Source organism: Phodopus roborovskii, unplaced genomic scaffold (genome assembly GCF_943737965.1).
Source record: "Phodopus roborovskii unplaced genomic scaffold, PHOROB, whole genome shotgun sequence".
NCBI classification, from domain to species: Eukaryota; Metazoa; Chordata; class Mammalia; order Rodentia; family Cricetidae; genus Phodopus; species Phodopus roborovskii.
The window spans coordinates 43,836,860-43,854,001 of NW_026126407.1; the positions used below are offsets into that span (position 1 = coordinate 43,836,860).

At 42.9% G+C, this 17,142-nt stretch overlaps 1 protein-coding gene across 1 annotated transcript in view; it reads left to right on the forward strand.

The window, feature by feature from the left end:
- Positions 1 to 17,142, forward strand: part of Dock2 (dedicator of cytokinesis 2) — a 391,208-nt gene that overhangs the window by 104,179 nt on the left and 269,887 nt on the right. The window contains exon 23 of the mRNA XM_051180962.1: positions 7,716 to 7,824. Within this exon, the coding sequence (XP_051036919.1) occupies positions 7,716 to 7,824 (109 nt within the window). The remainder of the gene's footprint in view (positions 1 to 7,715; positions 7,825 to 17,142) is intronic.

Genomic DNA, 17,142 nt, shown 5'->3' on the forward strand with positions numbered 1-17,142 from the left:
ACAAGATTGGTTTCTAGTTTAAGTCATACTGGAAGGCACCCACGTGTTTACACCAGTTGGTCCATAGAGTATGAGCTAAGACACTGGCAGAGATTCGCTTCTCCTTGAAGTCACTGATGCAATCTAGTTCTTTCTCTAAGTGTCTTGATGCATGAAAGAGTGTATATGTATTTCTAACTTTAGAAACATTGTTTGGAAACATTCAAGTTCTAATTATGTCAGAGTAAAAATGCCCGGAATACCATTTTCATGTTAATGGAGAAATTTACTTAAGAGTAGAACTATGTGACTCAGTGGTTCCTGCCAAATGATATAAAGCCTGTGGCTTCCCTCAGTAGGATGAAGGATGGCACAGGACACATGTCATAGTCTGCTTGTGACTTACAGCTCCTTCCAAGGCTTTGCTCATCTTATTACCTCCTTAACTATTAATTTATCACACAGGGTTGCCATAATTTAGAAGCAAAGGGAATGCTATGGATGGATTATTTTTCTTTCATTTCCCCCCATATTAGCTTCTTTTTAAAAAATGTATTATTATTCAGGCTGTTTGCTCTTCACCTGAGGCAGTTTTTCTTCAGTGATTACATTAATTTTTATGCATTCAATCTAGACCTTTTTCAGAGTGGATTCCTCCACATGTTGAGCTTGTCTTCTTTCCTCCTGTCCACAAATCATTTTTCCCTGGGGTGACTTATAGAAAGACTCTTTAGGATGCTTCTCTGCATTTTGCCCTAAGAGGGGATCTTTCTTTAACTGTCACCTCTGTAGAAGCAAGGAGTTAAGCACAAGTAATTTTGTCTTTGACAAAAGGACTGGCACTAGGAACCAGTCCGAGCCCTGCCTGTTGGCTGCTGTTCAGTGAAATAATGCCTGTGTCGGGGTCGCTCTGGCTAGAAGGGACGATTGACAGCTCACATTGTTGTTGACTGTAGCATATTCATCCCACCCCTTCTTAGAGATCTCTGCTTTATTTCTTCTCTTCTGGCAGAAGAATTGTTTACATTTCAAGCATGTCACTCTTCAATTGAGATTTTCTCTGGTTACCATTAAGCAAGATATCAGACTTCCAGCTCATTGTACCGAAATTCCACATCTCAACCAGCAAGATCTTATTTCAGGCCTATACATCTTGGTGCTTAGGGAAGGTTGGCATGGTGACAATGACCTTCCAGGAAGGAGGTAGATGAGGAAAGGAACCCTCACTTTCACAAACCTTTCTTGCCCTGCTGCACTGATGTTAAACAAGCCTGCAGAGTACATTGGGTTTTGTTCTATCAGAAGAATTGCTAAGTGCAAGGATAATTTCCAGATAGACCCAGACAGGTTGTTTGTATATAATTATTCTTAAGTCAAGTGAAGCAATAAAGACAGAGAGGGGAGGGAGAGAGAGAAAGTACACTCTAGCCCTTATCTCTGGTCTAGAGCAATCTTTGGAAACAAGAAGCTCCTCACTGGACATGCTGTCCTAATAAAACAAGTGATGGGCTCCGATGTAGGAGCACAGCCAGACTACCTTGTATTTAGAGCTCAACTAGAAAAAGGCTACACCCAGTTATCTAGCTGCTTCCATCAGCCCTCCAAAGCCATCCCTGGGGCACAAGATGTACCCCTATGCTCCTATCTGTTCTAGCTCCTATGCTGTCCATTGTCTGGTTCTGTTTCTTAGAGGTGACATTATATACTGCATAAAGGGGTGAAATGTGGAGCCAGGGACGCTCATAGGCACCAGTGCTGGCTGCATCATTTGTTATTGAGTGAAAGTAGCTGAGCCTCTACACCCTTTTCACTTACTGGTCATAACAACTGCATCATAGGGTTGCTATGGGAATCACAGCAATCAAAGCCAAAACATACCTAGGAAAGGCCTAGTAAGTAGCAACTTCTTGTAGCTGTAGTTATTTATTAGTAAAGGGGATATGTAGCCAAAGAGAACTCTTCAGACCATGCCTGAGAACTTGGAGGGCTGTTCTTAAAGTGAGAAAAATGCAGCTCAATTCTCACTTACCAAGACATTATCTGCAGAGTCACAATCAAGGGGGCAATATTGGTTTACTCTATGCCCTATCATTTGTTTGTAACTTGCTCTTAACGGTCCAGGAGGTCTGTTGCTGGAGATGAGAATCTTGTGACACAAAATGCTTTAGTATCTGTCCTGGGGATTCTATCCTAGTGGAGAAAGCAGGCACACAAGTAGTCGTGAAAAGCAAAGCTCCATGACAGGGACATCTTAGGTGCTATGTTGCTGGGAATGAATGGTGTATTGTGTGTGTATCAGTCAACACGGAGGACTCACTGTAAGGAAGTGGCCTCGCTTCAGCATTCATTGAGTGCCTGGTGTCTACCTTGGGGCACAAAAGTATCCTGCCCTTGTGTGACAGATAACAAAATGGTATAGTGGATCTTACTGTTTGAGAAACTTAACCTGGCTCTGTAGAAGATCATGAGATCATTTAAAATAGATTTTCTTCATTTAAAAAGCTTTCAACCAATTTAATCTTTCCCCCAGAGTCCTGTGAAATATGAGGTGTGTGTCTTGCCAAGAAAAATAATAAAGCAAGAATGTGATGGGGTGAGAGAGAGGAAGGGTACTGGGTAGAGAACTAAACTTTGGGGTCCATTTCTGATACTGCCAAGGAGAGGACATGGGACAGTCAGATGGTGGTGGGTGGTAGCATAGGAGGGGAGGAGTGGACATGAAGGCAGAGAGGAGTCACCAAGAAGGTGACAGTGCCATTCAGGGCTCAGGCTCTCTGAGTGCCATACCTCGTTAAACCTTTCCTTTCTCCCTGGTGAGATGCAGATACTGACAGGCCTTGTCAGATGAGCCAATCTGAAGGAGAGACACAGCATAATGCCTGAGTTGTGAGACTACTGAGCAACAGCACTATCGTCATTTTCTCAGTGAAAGGTGGTCAGTGATTGATGGGAGGGCTCTTTCCTGTGTTAGTCCCCCCTCCTGTTAGCCTCCAGTGCAGTGCCCAGCATGTGATATGTGCTCAGGGAGGGACAGGAAGCTGAGAAGAGAAGCTGGGGGTGTTGTGATGATAGCCAATACTGACCAACTGTGGGCTATGCTGAGACAGCTGGTGGTTTCATATGCACAGCATGGTGGGCGGGTCCTTTATCCTAACATCTGAATCTCAAGTGCTCCAAAATCCAAAATTTTCTCTGTGCCTACCTAACTCCATAAGTGGGAAATTCCATACCAAGAAACTTCATTTTCTCCACAGAATTGTTTGAAGTGGTGTATAAAATTACCTCTAGCTTTGTGTATAAGGTGTAGACGGGTTGGGAAAGACTTTCCCGTCTAGAGTTAGATCATTACTTACACGCAGAAACTCCTGCAAGCATTCTGAATTGGAAGCACCTTTCCCTCATCCCACCTTGGGTCAAGGGGTATAAATCATTTATGTTTGATTTTTAGAAGAATCTTATGGAGCAGTATTTCACTAGTTAAGAAAACAGAGCCAAGGTCACCACATCATAAGTGACAGAGCAGAGTTGGGGACCTAGGAAGTCTTGTCTGAGAATCCATATTCCCTCAGAGAGAATGTAAACTGTCAGGGAGGTGCCTAAAAAGATGGTTTAGCCAGAGCTTCGAAAAGTGGTGAGATATGGGACCACAGGGACCCTCTTCTTTGGTCTTTTCCCACACAGAGGCTGCTTTGCTGAGGTTCCCCTTCCCTGGGCTGCGGTTCAGGACTTGGCTTCTTGAGTATAGGCTGAGGTGTTTTTCATTCCCGCCCAAGAGGTGGTGCCAGGCACTGGGCACACCATATGGGGCCCTGTTGCATTTAATGAGTGCTCAGCTGTGTAGTGTCTCCCAGCATGCTGCGCTAGTTACACAAGCCCTGGGAGCTGCTGTGCCGGCTGTGGCTAGGCTGGCACACCTGGAAGGCTGGGCTCACAGGCTGCTCTACTTTTCATTGTGGTCAGGGCCTCAGGGACCTTCAATAATTTGTTCCCTGGCAGACTCAGCTGGTTCCAGAAGCATCTTTCTAATGTTCTAGGCCAGAAAAAAAATATTTCCTTCACAAAGCCAAGATGCAGTGCAAGGACTAGAAATCATATAGAGAGTCCACCTACCATGCCCTCGACTTCAAGGCTATGGTAAAGCATGTCAGCTAGATGAGGCTTTAGTTTTCTCTTCAGGCTTCCCAGGGAATGCCCATATGCCTGTCTTCCTCACTCTCATGCAGTTAACTCTTCCACATAGTCTAAAACTCCTTAGTCCCTAAGCACTTGGAATATTCTATTTATTTATTTATAGTCAACAGAGAGCTTGCCAACACAAGCACATTTGTGTTCAGCAAGCAACAATGATTGCCGATGTTTGACTAAGCCCTTATTAAGAGACAGTTAAAATATTGAGTATCCAAAACTCGCCTTTTTTTTTTTTTTTTTTTTTTTTTTTTTTTTTTTTTGATCCTCAAAATCAATGACTTCTGTGGGTTTGGCTCAGTGATTAAGAGTCCTGGCTGATTTTGCAGACAACCCAGGTTTTATTCCCAACACCTATGTGATGGCTCACAACAGTCTGTAACTCCAGTTTCAGGAGACCTATTGACCTCTCTTGACCTCCATGGGTACCAGGAACACAAGAGGTGCATAGATATACATGTAGGCAAAACACTCATATAAATAAAATAAGAAAAAGAAACTGCATGAGTATTATCTTTCATTTATTAACAAGGGGAGTAAGATTCTGGAGAAGCAGGATTTTTGGGAGGGAGTGGGGGCAGTACATGGAGGAGCATGACTCTATCATAAAGCCATTTCCAAGAAGTAGAGTCCCATTTTCTTCTCAACCACTGCAAGGTCACCCATCCCAGCTGTTGACTGAATTCATGTGAATCACTCTATAAACTCTGTGGAAGCCAGGCTGGTACAGCACCTGTTTCTACTCCTGGCTTGAGTGTGGCACATAGATACTTAGCTTTGCCATATGTAAAAGAAGCAATTGGACTCCCCCTGAGGCAGAGACCCCAAGTCTTTGATTTGTGGGATTAGCATTATCTGCCTTCCCCATTTAGAGTTCTGGAGCATAGGAGAGAACACTGAGCTGTGGTTCAAGCTATGGGTCCATCCTGTGACTTAGGGCAAATTGCATGTCTTGCAGGTAGAAACCTAATTCAGTGTCCTACAAAGGCAATGATCAGGTGGAAGTCCTAGGTTTTCTTTGTAAGCCTCTTGTCCTTCCCACTTCAATAAAAGACTATTTAGAAGACAGAGATTCTGAGTCACATCCCCACTGTGGCTCCCATCTCTTCATTTGTCCAGTTAGAGCTATGGACTAACAGCTTACTAGATTCCCTAAGAGCTCTTGGCTTTGAAGCCAAACCCAGGAGCTACAAGAAAAGGCTGTACTCTGTGAAAATCTGACTACAGAGAAGCTGAGACAAAAGCAAAGGGACTGGTCTACACAAAGAAGGAGGTTTACCATATGGGCAGCTGTGCAGCTTACAAACTCAAATAGATTTAAGGAGGTGCAGTGCAATTGGGACTCTGGATCCCCAGGATCTCTTCAGGGGAAGTCATGAACTTTCCCCTAGAGCCTACTGTTATTAACAAAGCCCCTTTAAAAACATAGTTTTATTTTATGTGTGTGAGTATTTTGTCTGCAGGTATGTTAGTCACCAGGGGTCAGGAGAAGGCATGGATTGCCTGGAACTGAAGTTACAGACTTTTTATTTTTATTTACTTATTTGTCTGTTTATTTTGCTGGGGTTGCTGAGAATTGAATCCAAGTACTCTGCAAGAGCAGCAAGTACTCTTAATTACTAAGCCATCTCTCCAGACCCAATAAAACCCATTATAATGTTTTCTTCTTAAATAAAAATGCCAAATCCCACAGGCAGGGGAAAAAATTTCCATGTGACCCCCCTCAGTTATGGGAGGATGGGCAGGTCATCTAGCAGAAAAACTGTGGCTAGAAACCATGTTTGTGAGTGGAGCAGGTGGGTTCATGAAGCAGGGTCTGCTCAAAACCACTTCAGTCACACATCCAAATAAATATACAGGGCAGGATGCCTTAGAGAGAGAACACATCTGTGCAGAACTACTGGGCAGCCAATCAGTAGGTTTAATGGAGCTGGGAGGAAGTGGACAAGGTGAGTGCCACAAACCAGAAAGAGCCACAGTGATATAGTTTATTGATGATTTCCAGGCATCTATGGGAGGGGAAAGAATAATGGGCCAGTAGGGAAGTGACGAAGAGAGATGGGAGGGGTAAGGACTAAAGAGAGAGATGACTTTAGAAGAAAAGGGGCAGGGGGAGGAAAGGGATGGGAGGATAGAGACAGAGGCCGTGACAGATAACACACAGACCCATAGAGAGACAGACAGACAGACAGAGAGGAAGAGAGACAGATAGATGGAGAGCCAGAGAGAAGCAGAGGGAGAGACAGGAGGGAGAGACAGGAGGGAGAGACAGGAGGGAGAGACAGGAGGGAGAGACAGGAGGGAGAGACAGGAGGGAGAGACAGGAGGGAGAGACAGGAGGGAGAGACAGGAGGGAGAGACAGGAGGGAGAGACAGGAGGGAGAGACAGGAGAGAGAGACAGGAGAGAGAGACAGGAGAGAGAGACAGGAGAGACAGGCAGACAGAGGGACAGAGACAGGCAGACAGAGGGACAGAGACAGGCAGACAGAGGGACAGAGACAGGCAGAGAGACATGCATACAGCCAGAGAGGCAGGAGAGAGACAGAGAGGCCATGCTGAGATAGAGTCAGAGGAAGGTAGGAAGAAGGTGAGGGGCACGTGATTTCACAGAGGCCATGGTGGCTACAGTAGTAAAGTGGCTGTGATTGGCTGGCCTGTTGGTGAAGGGAAGCAAACAAACCCGTTTAAGTGTGTCAGTTCTTTATCTCAGGAAAGCACCTTTCCCAGAACAGGCTCAGGCTGGTTCCTGACATGTGGGCTGTGACAGGAGAGGTACTCTATCTGAGCTGAGGACAAGAGTGCTCTTATGTGCGCTTCACACTGGATGCCACAGATTAGGCTGTGGATATTTCATGCTTGCTGATAAAAGCCTGTTTGGAGAAGCTGTGGGCTGAGCAAGGCTGGGGGAAGAGGCTCAGATTCTGTGAGGGGGGTGCCTTCCAGTCAGCAGCCCATGTTTGTATTAGGTGAGGACCTGAGTCCTTGGAAGGACAAAAGCCTCCGTGTACATAGTAGCTGATCTCGGTTAAATGAATGAGGGTCTCTTTTGTAAATTATACATTTCTGTTATGTTAACATTAGTTTTTATAATGATAACAAAGGATCTCTATAATCAGAGGAATGCTGTTTTGAAATAGGTAATGATTGTACTTCTGAATTGAGGGGGCAGGAGCACACTGGCCATGACCCCACAACTGGCTGTGGGAGTTCAAGTGATTAGCAGGTTGTGGCTAAATGGAAGGGCCAGCACACTTGAAAATATTTTTCCTCGGGGTTTCCAGGAGACTTTGAAACTCCAAGGTCCACAGCTCAGATAGCATTCCTTTCTTTGTGGTTATTCAAGGTGAAAGGAAGAAGATGGAAGAGGGGTAGGTGGGTGCCTGTTAGCACAGAGCACCTGAGGCTCCTCTCCGTGACAGCTACACCATCAGCTCCTTGCTCTCCCTGCAAGTCCTCATCTCCCACATTGGAAAGGAAGGTTGTGGCTGATGTACACCTTCAGATCTCTTGCCAGCTGGCTTGAGAATGACCCAGATGTGTCTTCTTTCAGGCTATATGAAGGCAAAGAACAGATGGAGTTTGAAGAATCTATGAGACGGCTCTTTGAATCCATCAACAACCTGATGAAAAGTCAATATAAAACCACCATCCTTCTGCAGGTTGGTTCACACTACAGAAAGATGCCACTGTGTTTGCCCATGGTCACCCAATGCCGACAGCTTCCATGTTTGGCCTTGGTCACCCAATGCTGACAGCATACTCAGCCTCCATTTTCTCTGGTCACCCAATGCTGATAGCATGCTCAGAACCATTTGTTTTTGTGTGATGTCAGTTAAAGTGCTGCACTGGCAACCTGCTTATGAGGACCAGGGACAGTGCAGGTGGGAGAAAACAGATTTATTGCTTGTTTCCCATGGACATGCCACTATTTACTTCCCTTTGAAATAATTGAAGTCTTTGTCATCTGGATAGAAAGAAGCTAAATCTGGCTATTTCTAATGATGACTGAGAGTGTGGTGATCTTATCCACTGGGGCACTGATAGCCTACTTTCAGTTCTTGTCCCTATCAACTCAGGTTTCCCTGGGTAAGATAAAGGATGGGTCATCTAACAATGGTTCCTAGTACTCACCTGTACACTAGGCAAACCTGCAGATATCTTGAAGACTCTCTGTGTTGGGGAGAAAAAAAAAACCCAGAAGCTTGTGATTAAAAAGTTTCACAGCATTAACTCCCAAGGACTGGAGCTAGGGTAGAGTTTGGCCTGAAGTTTTCTGAATAGAGAAAACCCAAACACATTTATCTGGATCAATGAGTTAGTGCAGATTGCGTCTTTAAAAACAAAACAAACCTACATTATCCTTTTAGTTGTTAACTTAATTAGCCATGATGCCTGCCATTATGTCCAGGGTTGCCTAGCCTCTGGTTAGAATTGATGAGAAAGGAGCATTCAGGGAGAAAGGAGGTGAAGAGGCAGAGGTAACATCTGCCTAGGGGGGATTTGCTGCTGGTTCCTTGGGTACCAAACTTTGCCCATAAGATCATTAATACGTTTGGATGTCAAGTTACCATCATTAGGTATTTCTCATTTAATTGGTGCAGAGTGTGGCTAGGACAAGGGGGTGGTGGTTAGAAAACTCTCTAGGAGATTTTCACTTAAAGAAAAATTTGGGAATCACTGAACTATTGGTGTCTTTGGGTTTAATGACTATTGGGAACTTGTGACTATTAGGTCTCTGAGTTAAGTATCCTCATACACTTAGTCCTTAGGAGAGACCTGACTTTGGTACTTGATAAAAGGTGGTGGGATGGATAAATGCACAGCATCCATCTATGTGGACACTGCAGTCCAGCCAGTTGACATGCCTTCCACGAATCTTCATTGCTGGTGAGTGGGATGCTCAGGATTCAGAACTTCCTGCCCAACTCTGAAAACAAGGCTCCCACAACTGCCTTCCTTCGTGCTTGACACATTCATTCAGTGCCCACCATAGATACTGATGTCCTTGGAATTAGGACCACTGTCTTTGCCGTCTTCACCTTTCTTTCCCTTTGCCAGTTCTTAAAAATGCCTTTCCAATATTTCCTTTGCTGCATAAAGAGAGAGAGAGAGAGAGAGAGAGAGAGAGAGAGAGAGAGAGAGAGAGAGGAGAGAGAATAGTTTGCTATAACAAAATGGATAACTGGAGCTTGAAATATGGCAGGGGTGGACCTGTCTCCCACCTGGCCTGTGTCATACAGAGCTTGCACAGTGGTAGGAACAGCAGGAGGGGTAGGTTAACCAGTGAGGGCCAAGGGTGACCAGTTCCCATGAGGGAATTTCCAGGAAATATGCTGTGCAAAGGAAGAGATGATGAGCAAAGAGAGAAAGCTCTTTGGAGGAGAGTAGAGTGGAGCTGAGGTCCAAAGTGCCATGGAGAGAGAGGAGGCCATCCTAGAGCTATTTTGTTAAGTATCTGCCCCTGATTCCCTGTGACGAACTGCAGGCATTTTGTGAGGGAAGAAAAGGAAAGGGGAGAGAGGGAGTATGAGGGTTGGGAAAGAAGGAAGAAGGAAATGATGCAGTCAAGGAACAGTGAGGCGGGAGTGCTCACTGCATCAGGAGCCTGGATTAGGGGAATGTTCTTTATGGACTTCATGGACTACTTATTATGTAAATCACACAACTTCTCAGCCTCTGTTTCTTTATGTATAGAGCTGCACTCTTTGAGGAAGATGCAAGAAACAATCTCTGCAAAAGAACAGATTATAAAATGCTGTACAACTGTGTAGAACTAATGCGATTGCTACAGTTTGTGCATAAGTCATTTTGGTCCGGTTCTTATTGTCTGGGTAAACTGTTAGAAAAGCCTCACTTTCCCTGGTGATGCTGGTTTCTTCTCAAGACTTCCACCCCTGAGCCATTTGAAGGGGCTTTATCTCATTTTAAAATTTGCTCCAAAGGCCAAATTTAGCTTTGGGCATTTGCATAAAGTCAAAGGTACTTTCCACCGATTTATATGGCTCCTGAAAAGTTATCGGGGGGACTTAGTCGTGTCAAATATTAAGAGCGGTACCATTGAAAGACAATATAAGCCTGTTATATAGTGTGAGGAATGGGCCAAACACATGAGGTCAAATTCATGCCGGCAAACCCTATTCAAGGAATCTTCTACAGTGGATGACCTTCACAGTAGGAGGGAGAGCTGTGACTTTGACCCTGAGAAGCCTGAGTGGGAAGTCAATCTTCCACACATGGGAGTGTTAGCCTCAGTGTTAAGCATATCACCTCATTTACTAAGCCTTTATTTTTCCTTCTGTAAAATAAGAAGTCAAACTGTGAGGATAGTTTGTAGGATTAAAGGAAGTAATCTGTGGGAAATGCCAGACACAGGCTTGTTACATCATTTAGAAATTAAATTAATTTAACAAATAATTGCTAGTCATTGTGCTGGCCAGTTTTGGTCAACTTGACATAAATTGACTAATCTAGGAAGAGGGAATTTCAATTGAGAAATTGCTTCTATCCTATTGGGCTATGGGCAAGTCTACATCATAGTGTGAGGATGCTCATTGTTGACATTCCTAGTTCAAACTAAGCACTTTCATCCAGGTAGACACTTACGGCAGAAGCCCTTGTTCATGATTGCTTTAGTTATAAGTGAAGGAGGTCTAGTTCAAATCTTGGCTTTGTCAATTGTGAGTTCTAGGACCTAAGCAAGTTATTTTCTTGTGCTTAAGGCTCTCTGGCTTTGTGAGGTATTTTCTGTGGTTTTCTTTATTCTTTGTTGGCATGGCAACAACTCACTCAAAATCATGACATTAAAGCCAGCTGTTCAGAGTAGAAATAACAATGCAAATGCCTTGAGTGCCTAATATATGCCTGCTGTAGAGTTGGGCTCTTCACATACAGTGTTCTTAATCTAACCAGAAGTCTGTGGGGAACCATGGTCCCCAGTACTCATAGAGGCTGATAAATTAATAAGTCTGCTCTATATTAGACCTGCCCAAAGTGGTGGAGCTAGAATTTAAAGCCATTGAGGCCTCCTGATGCCAAGTCAATGTTCTCTATACCACAGAAATGCTTTGAATCAAAGGCTTCTGAGTGTTTTCAATAATAAGCCATGTGTTCAGAAATTTCTGTGTGCATAAGCTGTGTCCTAAGGGTTGATAAAACTGAGCAGATTGACAGGCTCCATAGTACACTTACTCGTGATCTACATGTAGCTGCACTGTGAGTGAAGGGAATATGGTGATAATTGAACAAACAATTTGTCATCTTCTTCTCTAAATTTAGTATATTGTTCATTTTGATGGTACCAGCAGAATTAAGTGAATAGCTGGATTGCAATGCCATGCTCTCTTCCATTCTCTCTGACACTCATGCTGACAGCTGTTGGAATTTCCAGAAGGGCTGGGAAACTTACCAGCAGCTGGAAACAGTAAATGTTCAAACACCTATTGGTAAAATGAATGAAAGGGTAAAAACTGGCTCCTGTCTTCCTATTGTATTTAGTCTGTTTCTTTTGTGTTTTATCAATTATTGCATGCCACATTATTGAGTAGAAACTTTATAGATATTGTTAGCTCCTTTAATAATTGCAACAACACCTTGTAATATAAATACTCTATTTTTGTTTTTACAAGGAAAGGGAGACTCAGAGAGGTTGAGTAACTCAACTACAGCCATGAAAAAACTTGTTCTTGGATTTGAACAGAAACAGTGGAAGAGTTGAGTTTGATTTCTTGTCCCCATCCATAGTAGTGTTGAATAGGTTCACTAAAGAACCAGATCATTTAGAAAAAGGCAGATGAAAGCTGTAAAAGAGAAATATGGGCAAATATCCAGTCATGAAGTGGAGCTACTTTAGAATAGCTCTACTTTCCCTTTTAATTGACATAAAATGCCCAAAATGTCTAGAATAACTGGGGACAAAACATAGCCCATTCCTGAGATGTGGCTCACTGATTACAGCCTGAATTCCCAGGACAAGGGAGATGAGATTCTGTATTAACAGCAAAAAACAGGGATTTTCCTTCAGATCTTCAATTGATTAGTGGTTATTTAATCTTGTCCTGTTTCTTCAATCTCATATTCCATATTTGGGGTAATGTTTGGGAATGATAGATTCTGTGGCAAGTAGTTATGAAATGTTGTCCCAACCAAAAAGCTGTAGTGATACTATCTGTGTTTTATGTTTGTTTTGTTTTAATGTAATCTTCACACCAACACTAAATGGTTAGGCAACTGTCTTTTCTTCATTTTTCTGGCTAGGTTACAGGAGCACAGAATAAAGCTGTCGACTTCTGTTGAACCTGAGGGCAGACAGCCTTGCCTGCCTTTTCATCCTGTTGCTGTGGCTTTGGTTGCTTCTACTTCTCCCCTGCGGCCCCACTATGCTAAGGACCAAATCCTTGGTCTTGCCCATATTAGGCAAGAAATCGATCTCTGAGATGTATCATTAACCCATATCCTTCTACTTTAAGCACTGAGTCCTATGGCTTCCTGCCAACCTCGGGGACCAACATGATATTGAGTTGCAGAAAAGATGGAAAAATGTTCAAGAGTTCTCTGGTCCCTTTCTCAGTGCCTAAACCAGGAAGTGAACAGACGTAGGTGTTTGGTCATGATTCAGTGGTGACCAGGAGCCTTAGCTTTAATTGTACACAGCCTGGATTCAGCACAGGCTGCAGCAATGAAGAACTTAGTAGTGCATCTGCTTTCATCCAAGACAATTCAGTATCTCTAAGGAATCTACCTTCATGTGGCCATGCTGTGGGAGTCCTGTGACAATGTGTCTCCTGTTTCCACAGACCTTGACTGACTGTCTTCTGGCTAAATTAAAAGGTTTGAAACTTGGCATGGAGAGACCAGTGCTTGCTTGAAACACCTGTGGCAATGGGATAAGAAAGATGTCAATCTTTGTTTTGTAATTGTGTATTCCTCATACACATGCCCTATTTGGAAATAAGTCTGCATCTGTTGGTAGCAATGATGGCCATTTGGCAGAGGCAGGGGTAGAATTTATACCTGGAAACACTCAACATACAAGCCCCTCAGAGTTTGGAGATCAATTGTTTGGTTTTGTTTTCACTGTGTACTCCAAGGCCAAGGTGGTTAGCTTTGGTCATGTCCATCTAGGCCAGTGGTTATTAACCTGTGGGTCTTGACCCCTTTGGGGGTCACATCAGATATCCTGCATATAAGGTATTTACATTACAATTCATAAAGCTAGTAAAGTTACAGTTATGAAGTAGCAATGAAAATAATTTTATAGTTGGGATACCACAATGTGAGGAACTGTATTAAAGGGTCACAGCCATAGGAAGGTTGAGAATCACTGATCTAGACAGTACTGATTTCCAGCATCCTCCTATGCATTTTGGCTGGGAGAGACAGACATTAAGTTGGGGTCTCTTCACAAGGGTTGCACCTGGCCTTTGACAGAGGAAGGAAGGAAATTCAATTGTTGTCTTGAGACTGCTTACTCATCTGGCTAAAGTTTTCCAGATGGCTGTTCTTTTGACTATATACACAGGTACTGAGGAGGGTCCTTGACTTAAGGAATGTCAGTAAAACTGTACTTCTGTTCAAGAAATAAAAAGGACAAAATAGTGAGATGGTTTTAATACAGTTCTTTCCAAGATAAGACTTCTGTACCCTACAGAAATGCTCTAGTTTGCCAAGACAAAATGCCTTTCATTCAGCATGGAGGGCAGTAGGAGAGCATGCTGGTTAAGAGTCAGCTGGGCCATTTGGGACACATGCTCTGCTGTCTTGTTACTAGATGGCTTCTGTCAAAATTTTTAACATCTACATAGCACAATTTCCTCATCGAAGTACTGGGATGACAGTACTCTTCTGCTCAGAATAGTAAAAAAAAAATAAATAAACAGGATATTATTACATGTAAGGTATTTGGTACATAGGGACTTTCCAGTAGTGGTTGGTATATTATGACATGAGTCATATGGAACATATACTATGAAATAAAAGGAAAAACTCTACAATAACATTTGATGTGTAACAGTAGACGTAAGAGAAGCAGCAGCAAGAGTTACAGTTAAATTGTACCATTTCTGGGCCACTAGCAGGTCTACAAAGCCAGATTGATTCAGTTTCCTGGTCTCAGATATGCAAAAAGTAGAGGTCTCCAATAAGTTGTGTGACTGACATGTTCCTTCCTAGGTCCTGCTGTAGTCAGCTCAGGTATTTCAAGGGAAGACCATAAACGGGGATCTTGTGGTTAGTGCTAGGTTGGAAGATAGCTGTCTTAGTTAGGTTTCTATTGCTGTAAAGAGACACCATGACCATGGCAACTCTTATAAAGGGAAATATTTCATTGAAGTAGCAGCTTGTGGTTTCAGAGGTTTGGTCCATTATCATTATGGTGAGAAGCATGGCAGCATGCAGGCAGACATGGTGCTGATTATATCTTGATCAGGAGGCAATAGGAGTGGACTGAGACATTCGGCAGTATCTTGAACATAGATGAGACCTCAAAGCCCGCCTCCACGGCAACACACTTCCTCCAATGAAAACACACCTAGTCCAACAAGGCCACACCTCCCATTAGTGCCACTCCCTTTGGGAGGGGACATTTTCTTTCAAACCGCCACAGTAGCCTTGACCAATTTCTCAAATAGGTTCTTCTCACCCAAGAAGAGAACTATAGGCTTGGCTTTTCTTGGTGGGACTGACTGGATCAGATGAGCTTTCCTAACTTCCTGTTGTGTTAAAAACTATCCTCTGAATGGGAGGTGGCAGCTATGCTGCCTGTTTAAGTTTCTTACCAGCCCAGAGCTGGGAGCTCAGAAGGTGGGTTCCTTCTGTGATAAACCTTTCAGCTTCTGAGAGAGCTCCTGTGTTATAGATGTTTGGGTTTGTGTCACTTCCTGGAGATGCAGACACTGTTGAATGACTTCACAGCTCTGCAGTGAGGCTTAGCTCCCAAAAGCCAGACCATTAGACACTCTCATTCTGGCTTTAAGTTTTATGTCTTAACTATGATAAATCACATTGTACTGTACCTAGGCACTTGAGAGCAAGGGCAACACATGGGAGATGTGATGTGGGGAGATTTGTTTTACCTTAGCAGGGCTGGTGTGATAAACATCATAATGATGTGCTTTATATGACATCACCCTCCTTTTTCTCACCTGATGATGTTGAGGCTGGAACACGTGAAATGGACCCAGTCTCATGCAGGCACCAGTTGCAGAGATGGGATCAGTGTTCAGGCCTCTGTGGGTTCTATGTTCTTTGACCCAATAGGGAAGAAAGAAACCGTTCTCTTGATGTGCTTAGAATGTGTCACAGCCACAGTTTGAGGATCTCTTTATACTTTGAGAGAATGTGACCTGCAGATGGGTCATTTGCTAACACAATGTCATAACAACTTAGTAAGCAACTCGTCACTTCCAACCCACTGTGCTCACATCCCCATCACTGGGTCCTGAGGACACTGAATTTACCTACCTCTTTTTGGTGCTTCCTGATCAAGAATGTCCTTGACCAACTAGGTTGTTATATTTTGTGTGCTTATAACTGCCTGGAGGGACGTCATGACGATTCAGAGCACATTAAAACCCTAGAAAGCTCTGTAGCTGTTGAAAACAACAAGAACAATATCCCTGGTTTATAGTTATCTCAACCACTATTTCTTGAAATGGATTGATCACAAACTTCCCTTTTCTCTGTAGAATACCTTACACCATTTTGAGTATGTGGGCCCATTAAGACGTAGTTTAAAACATTGGCAGTTTCCTCTTATGATTTAGAGCTGAAAGCATAATCTCTAGACCCCAGATTCAACAAATATAATGAAGACGGTCTAACACATGCATGACACATGCATGACAACAAGCAAATTAAAATATCTTTGTGCAATAAAAGATATGATAAATAAAGCTAAAATACACTCATCAGACAACAGGAAAAGCAACAGAAAACTGCAAAATGTGGTACTGAGAAAAGGCCATTGTTGATGCATAGAGAATTCTGTAGTCAAGTAAGAAAAAGGATCATCTGAAAGAATGAGAAAAAAGATATGAACAAGTAAGTTAGTAAATACCAGTATTCATTAAGTGTAGAAAAGATGGCTGACAGCGCTAGTAACCAAAGACTTCAAAATTACAGTGCCGAGCTGTTCATCACATTGACAAAAATTACAAAGATTGTGTATTCAGTGTTAGCAAGGACTTGGGGAAATCGAAAAGCAGTAAAGGGAAATTGCTTACTGCCTCTTTCAAGATCATTTTGCAAGATCTAAAATTTATATGTATATGAAATTTGATGCGCTAATTTGTCTTTAAGCTATCTGTTCTATAGGAATCCTTATAGGATTGTGTATATGTTTTCAAATATTAACTGTTTCCTTGGTGTGTTTTTTATGATTAGGAACCACAAGCAGGGTAAGGTAAAGGAAGCATGGTGTACCCATTGGGCATTGCTGACTGGGGGGTGGGTTCAGAAATTAAGAGAATGTGCTCCAGGAGACATGCTAAGGATCTAGTGGAAAATATTCACAAAACCAAGTTGAATTCAATATATACACATGTGTATACAAACACATACATGTCCATGTACACACATATTCCAGTGCAGAAGAAAACTCATTGTGATGTTAACAGTGTCTTCTTCTGGGGCACAGGGACTGAAGCTGAGGTGATGATGGGGGTTTGAGGGATAGTTTTCACCCTTATTTTGTGTGATTTTCTTTTTTTCTTTTCTTTTTTTCTTTTATTTTACATATCGATCCCAGAGTGATTTTCTTTTACAACAAAAATGTAGTACTGACTTTTAGAAATTGTAATCAGGGAGAAAATGTTGAAGGGCTGGAGAAGGGCTATTGTGTAGGTAAGGTGGCCAGGCCATTTAGGGTTCACAGGAGTGGCTCCCAGAGCAGCTGCCTGAGCCTAAACCCTGACTCCATAGTAATCTGTAGCTAATTGCTGAAACCTGATGTGACCAGGCTTCCTTGTCTTTGAAAATCCCAT